Genomic DNA, 12,331 nt, shown 5'->3' on the forward strand with positions numbered 1-12,331 from the left:
ATGTTTGGTAACACTAGTTGTGGTAAAATATATAACTGTAACCGCGGTAGAGGAATATAATAAAAGATATATTTAAAATTTATATATGCAAGGAAAATTAAAAGTTCTATTTCAGACAGCTCCTATTCAAATATTAAAATAAAAGTAGAAACAAAACCAGTGCTAAGGTTCAGATACTTTTTGTCTTTTTAAACTCCAATTCTCAGAGGTTGTCTCCCTTAGAAAACTGTTGATTTTCTCAAATGGTTTAATGATGCAATTTAATGTAGATCACTTTTTCCTGTAAAAATTTTCATAAATCAAAGTTTAAAGAAAATATCTCTTATAGGATCTAACTAGAGGGGAAGTTATAAAGGAAGAAAAGATCTGTAAAATCTTTGGTGAGAGGCAGTATCTTCTGCAGAGGACAGCCAGTCTTCCACAAACTAGAGACTTTCTACAGGGCCTAACACCAGAGACACAAGAAAGCTCCTAATTCCAAATACCTAGCTAACTATTCACAAAAATCTCTAAACTTCATCTTTTTAGTCATATAAACATTTTTCAGATATGTATATTTCTTTCAAATGTATATAACAATTAGGAGGAAGATAGGTGTCATGGTCAAATTACTTTGGGACACGTTGGAATATACAAGTTGAACTCTGGGGTTTGTTGTTGGCTTTTAAGTTCTTTATTCTACTCCATTGACCTGTTTGTCTATCCTTAGAAAATACCACAGTCTTTATTGCTTTATCATAGCTTTATACCAAGTCTTGAAGTCAGATACTACAAGTCCTTGTAGTTTCTCAGTACTTATTTTGGCCATTCTAGGTCTTTGGATTTCTAGAATAATTTTAGAATAATTTTATAAATTTTAAAATAAAAAGCATGCTGGTAGTTTTGGATGGCATTGGATCAACAGATAAATTTGGAAAAACTTTATTAAGTATTCTGATTTTTCCAATCCACAGCCGTGGCATCTTTACTTTTAAAGATCTTGTCTAACTTCTCTCAGTAATGTTTAATAGTTTTCCATGAAAACACCTTTCCTATCTGTTAATAAACTTACTTCTAAGTATTTTATGTTTTTTGATACTGTTAGAAAAAGTATTTTTGTCTCATTTTACAATTTTACATTCATAATATAATGGTATACATCTATGGTTACTTTATTTTTGATAAAAGTGCCAAAACAACTCAATTTAAAGTCTTTTTTTAAAAAAAATATTTATCTTTAGAGAGAGGAAGGGAGGGAAAGAAACATCAATGTGCGGTTGCCTCTTGCACACCCACTACTGGGGACCTGGCCTGCAACCCAGGCATGTGCCCTGACTGGGAATTGAACCCACAAACTTTTGGTTCGCAGAGCAGCACTCAGTCCACTGAGCCACTCCAGCCAGGGCTCAGTTTAAAGGTTTTCTTTTTTTTTTAAGTGAAATAACAACTAAACACCTATATGAGGAGGAAAAACAAACCTCAATCTATATTTCATATCACACAAAAATACTAATTCCAAGTGAATCACTCACCTAAAGTTAAAAGCTAAGACTAACAAGCATCTGAATGAAAAGAGGACTTTTTATATATCTTGAATCACTGAGTTTTACTTAGTTTTAAGAACATAATCTGTGTTACTTCTTTGGCCATTGTTGACTCTTGTTCTGTGACCCGACATGTAGTCTATCTTAGTGTTCCCTATAAAAGCAGGTGTATCCTATGGTTTAAAGTCCCATTAAATTAGGTGAGGTTGTTTGATAGCATTTGAAGCACTTCCAGAGCCAGGGGTGTCCAACCTGTGGCCCATGGGCTGCATGCAGCCCAGGATGGCTATGAATGTGGCCCAAAACAAAATCGTAAATTTCCTTAAAACCTTTTTTCATTTTGCTCATCAGTTTTCGTTAGTGTTTGTATATTTAATGTGTGGTCCAACACAACTCATCTTCTTCCAGTGTGGCCCAGAGACACCATAAGGTTAGACACCCATCTAATCCGTCCAGACACTCCTAAGTACCATTTTAAGCTCTACTGATTTCTCGATCTTTGCAAAGTCTCTTTATTTCTTAGGCTTACTTCATCCACTTTTATCCATACCCATACTTAAACACACACAGCAATCTGTCCCCTTATAAAGGGTTTATTTCTATGAGGAATTCAGTTCAAGCCTTCCTTGTCTCCACCACTCTTAGCCCCAAAGTATGATTTTTATCTTATCAAGGTTTTTTTGTGCTGTAATGGAAATAAAAGACCTTTCATATTCTTCTACATTCTAATTGTAATTAAAGTTAAATTCTGCTCTTGTTTTAATAACCTCTTTCCCACTTCTCACTACATCCTCATACTAAAGATAATGTTACCTTTATTGATCTGGGGGCTAGTTACCATGGTTTGTTCAATTTGTAATCATTTAATGAGTTGTACATGTAGGATTTTTGCACTTTTCTGTATGAATATGATTTATCTGAAGTAGTTCACTAAAAAAATCTAGAGGTTATTTATAATTCAGCCATTTCTGTCCTCTGGGGAAATATTAACTCTATACAACCTAATACCCACATCACCTTAATGCTATGTTTGAAGTCAAAACCAGAAAAGGAGTATTGTATTTTTGAAGAAAAAAATTAAAAAATTAAAAAAAATGCATGACAATGCTTAGGTTCATTGCCTATGTTTTCAAGTGAGAAGTAGACAGGATATATGGATAAATGCAGTGATAATGCAGCAGGTAGGATAACTCGTTTATTTATCAATATATCCCATTCTGTCAAATACTGCTAAGAACAAAAAGGCTGCTCTAGAAGATATTAGGGCTTAATGATAAATTTTCATTTTTAGTGCTTTAGTTATTTGAACTCTAGAAATTCCTTGTGAATTATCTTGTGTTGTATCCCAAGAATCCTTTCCTTCAAAATCTACTTAGTTTCAGAGTTCAGACACTAAATACTGTGTTACCTAAATCAATTTCATTGCCAAGTTTCAGAGAGTATCATGTCTAAAGAAACACTTTGCTCCTAAATTCAGATTGTGATAAATATTTACTTTTTCAATTGATTAATAGATTTGATTTGCTTATTTACAATATCACACTTTCATAACTGATTCTGGACATACAGCTGTACATTAAACAAGGTTGGGATTATGAGTCCTGACCCTCCTGCAGTTAGAAATCTGCATATAACTTTTGACTTTTCTCAAACTTAACTAAAGTTGGCCCTTCACATCTGTGGATTCAACCAACTGTGGATCAAAAATCTGTTAGGGGACAACTGTAATAGAACAACAACACACACACACACAAAACAGAATTAAAAAATATCTGGTAGGAATTCCCAGTGAACTGTTGGGAATCTATGGTTTGGAATGCAAAAATACTGTTTACAACCAACAACAGATGGCTGAATCTGCAGATTTGAAAGGTGGAAACAAAACACTGTAAAGTATTTTTTTGGTTTAATTTTAAAATGCTCCTTTTGGAGAGAAGTATTAAGATTTTACAACTATCAATTTAATTTCTATATAAAAATAAAAGGGTTTGTCCAGATTTTAAGATATATTATAAAAATGTCCATAATATTAACTTTTAAAATTTTTAACTGAGATAAAATTCATGTATCATTCTATTCACACTTTTAAAGTATACTGTTCAGTGGCTTTAGGTATATTCACCAAGTTATGCAACATACAGCACTAATACCAGAACATTTTCGTCATTGAAAAAGATACAGTCCTTTTAAATTTAAATAGGTTGTCAATTCAACTTCTCATTCACAATGTTATTTGTCATTCTTTCTTCCTCACATGAATCACTAAAGTTTGTCTATTTTTTAAGTCAAATAATAAAATTTTCTATAGATTACTTTTTCTTTCACTCATTTCTGCATTTTATAACTAATAATGCCTTTCTCTACACTTTTTCAATTTTTTTGCTTGTTTTAGCTCCTTGGGTTCTATCTTGATTTATTAATGATCTTCCTAGCATTTTAATATACATATGCATATTGGGTTATAAAACTTCCAATATAACTTTGCCCCCTCCAGGTTTTTCAACTCTGTTCTTGTTTATTCACATTTAACTAATGTGTATATTAAAATTTTAGTTCCTTGCCCTGGCTGGTATAGCTCAGTGGATTGAGTGCCGGCCTGTGAACCAAAGGGCTGCAGGTTCCATTCCCAGTCAGGGCACATGCCTGGGTTGCGGGCCAGGTCCCCAATAGGGGGCGCATGAGAGGCAACTACACATTGATGTTTCCCTCTCTTTCTCCTTCCCCTCCCCTCTCTCAAAAAATAATAAAATCATTTTTAAAAATTAAATTTTAGTTCTTTAACCCATCTTGATCAAAGGGGGCACTGAATTAAAATTTGAATATTTGATGGCTCTGTCACTCTGGTCAAATAATTTGGCCTGTATATTTTCTGCTTTTAGGGGTACTAATTATTAGAAAAAAGTATTCTCATCTCTTCCTACTTCTTAAGTAGCTGTATTTTCAACTACCCATCTTTATATTCACAAGGTTTCAGACTGGTCAACTCATCTTTGTGCAGCATAAAAGATAAAGTCTGAATGAAGACTACTCATACATTCTCTTGTCCTTTTAAAATTCCATGCTCAATGAGTGATGAAAAGAGCTTCCCTATATGCATTACATTCATTTCCCTTTTCTTCATTACAAATTCTTTTATTTATACTAAAGTAAACAATGTGGTTAAAATCCTTCCCATAAATAATAAGAAATATAATTATGAAAATTAGTATATGAATGATCATAGACAATTTTTACTAAGCATTTACTATGCCAGAGAAATAGTTCTAATACTTTAAATTTATTCATTCACTGAATCCTTACAACCAACACAGAGCATAATTATACCTACTATAATATGAAATAAAACATGAAACAAAATGCCACTAACATCTATCAAAAAAAGGAAAAAATATATCTGGAAGGACACACAACACTTTGATAATAGTGGTTAATTACCTTTATACTATGAGATTGGGATTAGGATTGATGAAAAAAAACATAACAGTTTACAAGGAGAAGACATGGATAATTTAGGCAATTAAAATACATGTTTTAAAATAAAAAGCAAGCATACAAAGATATATTTTGGGTCTTACTAATCAGGGCAGATGTTATAACTGAACATTTAAATTCAACATGGATAATAAAGTCGATTTAAAAAGCCATTATATATGTCATTAAGAATAATAAAAATCCACATTTGCTGAAATGGCAATCATATTTTTTGGCACAGTAAGAGCAAGTGAAAGTATGATATACTGACCATGACTACACTTTCTTTAAAGACAAAGTCTGGTAGGATGTGTTCTACCACTTGAGAGTAGTCATCTATAGTTAGTATCATTACGATTAATATTGGCTTTTTAGTTTCTTGTTTTGTTTTATAATATAAATTTGTTAGGCAAAAAGATTAACACTGACTTCAAAAACAAAGTTAAATTTCCACTAGGAATTAAAACATACAAGGTCACACAATTTAAACAGTGTAATATTGGTGTAAGCACAAATATGCAGATCAGAAAAAAATAGCCCTGAAACACAAACAAATATAAAGAATATAATGTTAACAACAAGAAAGTAGAACAAAGTAATGGGAAAGAAAAATATTATTGAATATCTGCAATTAGTACAATATGGGGGGGTGTAAATGCCAATTTGGAATTTGAATTCATAATGCAGAGTGAAACATGCTTGGATTGAAAAATATGTATATGTAATAAGAAACAAAAGTAGTGAAAAAAGGTAACTCTTAAACATTTTATGTTTAAAATATTTAAGGCGGTGACAAGTTTTAATTTTTATTACTCATCAGTATGAATTCCCTGATGACGAATGAGATCTGACCCACTACTAAATGCTTTCCCACATTCCCTACAGCTATAGGGCTTTTCGCCAGTATGAATTCTTAGATGCCGAGTAAGGTTTGAGCATTTATTAAATGCCTTTCCACATTCATTACATTCATATGGTTTTTCATCTGTATGAATTCTCTGATGTTGAAAAAGTTGCGAGTTCTGAGTAAAGGCTTTTCCACATTCAAAACATTCAAAGGGTTTCTCACCAGCATGAATTCTCTGATGCTGCCGAAGTTGTGAGCTCTGAGTAAAAGCTTTGCCACATTCCTTACAATCATAGGGTTTCTCCCCAGTGTGAATTCTCTGATGATTAGTAAGTGCTGATCCACTACTGAAGGCTTTGCCACATTCCTTACACTCATAGGGTTTCTCACCAGTATGAATTCTCTGATGCTGAACAAGTTTTGAACTTTGAGTAAAAGCTTTGCCACATTCCTTACATTCATAGGGTTTCTCACCTGTATGAATCCTTGCATGTTGAAAAAGTTGTGAGCTCTTAGTAAAGGCTTTCCTACATACTTTACATTCATAGGGTTTTTCACCAGTGTGAATTCTCTGATGGTCAATAAGATTTGAGCAATAACTAAAGGCCTTCCCACATTCTTTACATTCATAGGGTTTCTTACCAGTATGAATTCTCTGATGTTGAGAAAGGTATGAGCTACAACTGAAGGCCTTTCCACATTCGTTACATTCAAAGGGTTTTTCACCAGTATGAATTTTAAGATGTCGAGTAACATGTGAGCCACAACTAAAGAATTTCCCACACTCCTTACATTCATAAGATTTTTCACCATTATGAATTCTCTGATGTTGAATAAATTGTGAATTCTGACTAAAGACTTTTCCACATTTCTTACATTCATAAGGTTTCTCTTCATTACTAATTATTTGATGTAGAGTAAAGAATGTCTGTTGAATAAATGTGGGCACATATCCATGAGTAAATATTTCTTGACTGAAATGCCCATTTTGTAACAGTTGTCTTTCAAGATGGCTTCCATATTCCAAAACATCTCTATAATTGGAGTAGTCAAGGCCATATTTTGTAAGTCCCATTGTCTCCCTCTGGCATGATTCTATTTCATAAACTTCCTTCTTTAGAGATAATAACTTGGTTTCACACATTGATTCCAGATCTGAAAGAAAATAAAATGGTAAGTATTCTTTCCACTCATTTGTGAAAAGTTAAAGTTTTATAACAGAAATGAAAAAATTAAAGTGAAATTATCTAGTAGTAAATAACATATAGTTGTCAAGTGTATCTGTTTAATCTGAAGAATGGACAAAAAAACATATAGAAAGTAATAAGATACAGCCATATATACCATAATGACATTTCAGTCAGTTGTGGATCACGTATGCAATGGTGGTCCCATAGTATATAATGGAACGGAAAAATCCCAATTGCCTAATAACATCCTAGCTGTTCTAAGGTTGTAGTGCAACATATTACTCATGTGTTTGTGGTGAAGCTGGTGTAAACTTATCTACTACACTGCCAGCTTTATAAAAGTATAGCACACACAATTACAGTAGTAATCTATGCCATCTAGGTTTGTGTAAATGCACTCTATAATGTTCACACTCTATGATGTTCACACAGCAATGAAATCACCTAACAATGCCTTTCTCAGAACATATCCCTGTTGTTATGTGGTGCATAACTGTATAATACAGAAGGCAGAGGAAGAGACTATAGAAGTAGAAAACCACAATTATGCTCAAATACTGATGTGGATCAGAATCATCAGGAAAAGCTGGTAAATATACAATGCTTGAGCATATGAAAAATGACTAGTTCTACATATATCTATATAAGCATGCATGTTTGTGTATGTAACAGACTGTATGACCATACTATAGACTTATATATTACAAAAAGTAGATAATTTCCTGACCTCCATTAAAGGCCTCCTGGGAAGAATAAATCTATATAGGGTAAGATTCTTGGGCTCTTAATATGATAAAAAATAAATTTGGCCTTTGAACCTGGTTCATAACACAGAACTTCAAAAACTTTTGGAATTGCCTGAGTGATAGGAGTGTTTTTATTATGATGAGGTCACACATAGTGGGTCCTTAAGATAGCTCTGGAATAGACACTGGTCACCAGAAAGGACCCAAGCATGTTGGGTCTAATACACCAAGCATGTATTAGAGGTTTGGGACTTTCAGCTACTTGACCTCTGGAGAGACAAGAGGGATCAGAAATTGAGGGGCCACTGATCTCAATTTAATTAAATCACAATAATAATTCTGGACACTAAAGCTCAGTGGATCTTTCTAATTGGCAAAAATACTGAAATGATAAAAAGGTGATACACTTTGACTCAACAGGGAGAGGGTGTTGAATCTCTGCATCTGGAAGCCTACTGGACCTTGGCCTCATAGGAATCCTTTATGGTAAAACCACAATTATAAGTATAGATCTTTCCTGAGTTCTATAAGTCAGTCTAACAAATCAGTGAACCTGCAGGGAGGGGTCATGTAAACCCCCAAATTTATAACCAGTTGATCAGAAATATAGGGGGTCTGAGTACCCCATATTACTTGCAGCTGGCATCTGAAGTAAGGGCAGTACTGTGTAGGGTTTTGCTGTTAACTTGTGGGGTCTATGCTAACTCTGGGTAGTTAGTGTCAGAATTAAACTACAGCAGACTTAGCTGGGGAGAAAAACAGTCTCCATAATGAAGGATAATTGGACGAAATATGAGAGAGATCACAGAGGATGAGCCACATGGAGTCTAAGATACTGAGCAACTTTGATGTGAGTGGCAGACAGGGAAGGCGCAGAATATGTTATGTGTTAGGTATTAAGTGAAAATACTGTTTCCCTTGGAATTTTGTGATGCTGATCTTAGGAGTCTCTTGCTCATGTATCACTTGCAGTGACTAAAAGGAGTGGCAGCTACAGTTTAAGGCAGACAGAGAGAAAATAAGAAAGTACAAAATACTGCGATGGAAATACAGAAGCAGACTAATGAGCTGAGTCCTAACTCGTATTTACTCATTATGTGTTCCTAGGCAACTATTTAACCTTTCTAAACCCCCTTTACCTATAAAGGGGAGATAATCATTAGTTCATGATTACTGGAAGAGTGAGGAAAAATGCTTGTAATTATCTTTCAATAAAATGTTCAGTATTTGACAGGTATAATTATGAAAGAATTTCTTACCAAAAATAAAAAATTTCAACTAATTAAATGGTTTGAAGACATCAAAATGGAGCCAATTAGAACATCTCTAGCCAAAAACAGGGAATTCATTCTAGTATAATCTTTTATTCTCCTTTCTCTGTATGATCTTTAATCTAGTTCAGCTCCTAGGTAACTTTTAAAACTATCCTCTTCTACCTCCACAAACAATGCTCTACTTCAAACCAGAGTCATCTCTGAAAGCAAACCACCATAGTAGCCTCCTAACCCAGTCTCCCCACCAACCTTCACACTCTTTATTCTACTCAGGGACCAAAACTTGGCATGGCCTTCTACTACACAAAATCCATACTCCTCATGAGGGGCAAAGGTTGAATAATGCGGTTCCTACCTGTCTTTCCAATCTCAACACACATTCCACTCTCACTTGCTCATGGGGCCCAGCAACACTTTCTTTCCATTCTTCAGACACACCAAGTATTTCACAGGGGTTTTCCCCTCTTCCTGGAGTTTCCTTATTAACACATTAAATAGTAATAGTAAGACCTCGCAGTGAGCCAACTACTACAGTAGTTATGGAACAGTGATGAACATAAATAAATACACTGATTTCCATTCATGTCCAAGTCACAGAACTAATACTATGGTTTGCTGCATACATCATAATTGGAAGGAATGCTACATTTCATTTAGAGGTTAGTAAAAATAAAGGTGCATTTTTTTTCCTCACTCAGATTCATGGACTCCCTAAATTCTATACAAATGAATCCAAAAATAGTAACCTCAGAGTTATAGTGATCATTTACAAACATGTCAGTCTGTTCATATCATCTCATTCCGAATAGAATGGCTTTACACCTACCTTATTCAGAACAGAATTCAAAGCCCATAACTAAGTCCACAAAACCCCAATTCTGACAGGTACACCCACCCTCCTACCTGCACATAGCACATCCTGCTACTTTGCTGATCTCCTTTCACACAATTCCCTCTTTGCTCATTCTGCTGTAGCTACAACAGCAGGAATAAAAAAGCCAGCAGCTCTAAGTAAGACCATTATTTGGAGAAGAGGAGCAGTACAGATACACATATGTATGTGTGCACCCAGACACAAATCTTATTTTGGGAGTGGTAACAGAAAACATGAGTTTAAGAGGAAAAAAAATCTAGCAAGGAACTACATCTTGAATACAGGTAGAAGTTTTCATTGGAGAGGAAGTGAAGGGCACATTCTACTTGAAATTAAGCGATGTGTTGGAGAAGAGTAATAGGAAGAGTATTGAGTGACAGAGGAATGGAAACAGGTCACTTGTACATTCATGCTTAAAAAATTAAGTTTTTTCACAGGCCTAGTGTTTTGATGGAAGCTTCCAACATAAAATCTCAAAGATAGTGTTTCTTCATTGATCAACTGAGTTATTACCTCTATACCCTGCTTTCTTCAATAATTTATTTTTTAACTTATATTTTATTGTTCAAATACAGTTGTCCCCATTTTCCCACCACCACTTTCCCCTGCCCCACCCACCCCCACGTGCCACCCTCAATCTTTCCCCAAGTTGGCTTTGTCCATGGGTCCTTTACACATATTCCTTGACTTGACCCTTCCCCTTCTTTTCCTCATTACTCTCCTTCACTCCTCCCCTCTGGTTACTGTCAGTGAGTTCTTTATTTCAATGTTGCTGGTTGTAAATTTCTTGCTTGTTTTGTTGATTAGGTTCCACTTATAGGTGAGATCATATGGTATTTGTCTCCCCCATCCCCCCAGCTTATTTTACATAGCATAATGTTCTCCAGTCCCATCCATGCTGTTGTGAAGGATAGTAGCTCGCTCTTTCTGCTGTGCATAATTCTATTATGTAAATAGAATTATAATAGAAAAAACTAGTACCATAGTTTTTTGATCCACTCATTTATTAATGGGCACATAGGTTGCTTCCAATACTTGGCTATTGTAAATTGTGCTATGAACTTTTGGGTGCATTGGTTCTATTGAAGTAGTGTTTTGGGATTCTTAGGATATAATTCCAGCAGTGGAATCTCTGGGTCAAAAGGCATTTCCGTTTTAGCTTTTTGAGGAAATTCAACACGGTTTTCCACAGTGACTGCCCCAGTCTGCATCCCACAGTGTACTTGGGTTCCCTTTTCTCCACAACCTAACCAGAACTTGTCGTTTCTTGATTTGTAAATGATGGCCATTCTGACCGGTGTGAAGTGGTATTTCATTGTGTTGTTTTTTTTTTCCCAAGCATTTCTTTCTTTCTTTATTTTTAAATACATTTGTCATTGTGGTTTTAATTTGCATTTTTCTGATGGCAAGTGATACTAAGTATCCTTTCATACTTCTCTGGGCCCTCTGTATATCCTCCTTGGAGAAGTCTCTGTTCAGCTGCTTTTCTGATTTTTAAATTGGATTGTTGTGTCTCTGGAGTGAAGTCGTGTGAGTTCTTCATATATTTTGGAGATCAAACCTTTATCCAAGGTATCATTGACAAATATATTATCCTGTACGGTTGGTTCCCTTTTCATTTTGCATGTTTCTCTAAGCCATGCAGAAGCTTCGTATTTTGATGAAGTCTCAACAAATGGGACATCAAATGATGAAGCTTCGTATTTTGTCTATACTTTCCCATATGTTCCTTACTCTAGGGGACATACCAGTGAAAATATTTTTGTGTGGGTTATCTGAGAGTTTCCTGCCTATGTTCTCCTCTAGGACTTTTGTGGTGTTGCAACTTATATTTAAGGCTTTTATCTATCTTGAGTTTACTTTTCAGTACGGTGTAAGCTGGTGGAAAAATTTCATTCTTTTGCAAGTAGGTATCCAGATCTCCCAAAATATTTGTCGAAGAGGCTATTTTTTACTCCATTTTATTTTTCTTCCCCCTTTGTCAAATATTAATTGACCGTAGTGACATGGGTTTATTTCTGGGATCTCAAATCTGTTCCATTGATCTATGTGCTTGTTGTTATTCCATTGCCAAACTTTTTGATTACAGTAGCTTGTAATGTAGTTTCATGTCACATATTGTGATCCCTCTTACTTTGCTATTCTTTCTCAAAATTGCTGCACCTATTCTGGCTCGTTTATGGCTCCACATACATTTTTGAAATATTTGTTTATATCTCTGAAATACGTCATTGGTATTTTAATAAGGATTGCACTGAATCTATAAAATGCTTTTGGTAGTAGCGACATTTTGAGGATATTAATTCTTCCAATCCATGAACAAGGTACATGCTTCCATTTATTTGTGTCTTCCTTAATTTCTTTCGTCAAGTGTTGTGCAGTTTTCTGAGTAGAGGTCTTTTACCT

The 12,331-nt window shown here is 34.7% G+C and overlaps 1 protein-coding gene across 2 annotated transcripts in view; it reads right to left on the reverse strand.

Moving 5' to 3' along the window:
* Nucleotides 1–5,803: 5,803 nt before the first annotated feature.
* The window catches only part of ZNF570 (zinc finger protein 570), a 67,886-nt gene continuing 61,358 nt past the window's right edge, over nucleotides 5,804–12,331 (reverse strand). For both annotated transcript variants that reach the window (XM_054589092.1, XM_054589093.1), the window contains exon 5: nucleotides 5,804–6,996. In XM_054589092.1, the coding sequence (XP_054445067.1) occupies nucleotides 5,804–6,996 (1,193 nt within the window). The remainder of the gene's footprint in view (nucleotides 6,997–12,331) is intronic.

This window comes from Pteronotus mesoamericanus, unplaced genomic scaffold (genome assembly GCF_021234165.1).
Source record: "Pteronotus mesoamericanus isolate MK-2021 breed Mesoamerican mustached bat unplaced genomic scaffold, CSHL_Meso_final scaffold_165, whole genome shotgun sequence".
NCBI classification, from domain to species: Eukaryota; Metazoa; Chordata; class Mammalia; order Chiroptera; family Mormoopidae; genus Pteronotus; species Pteronotus mesoamericanus.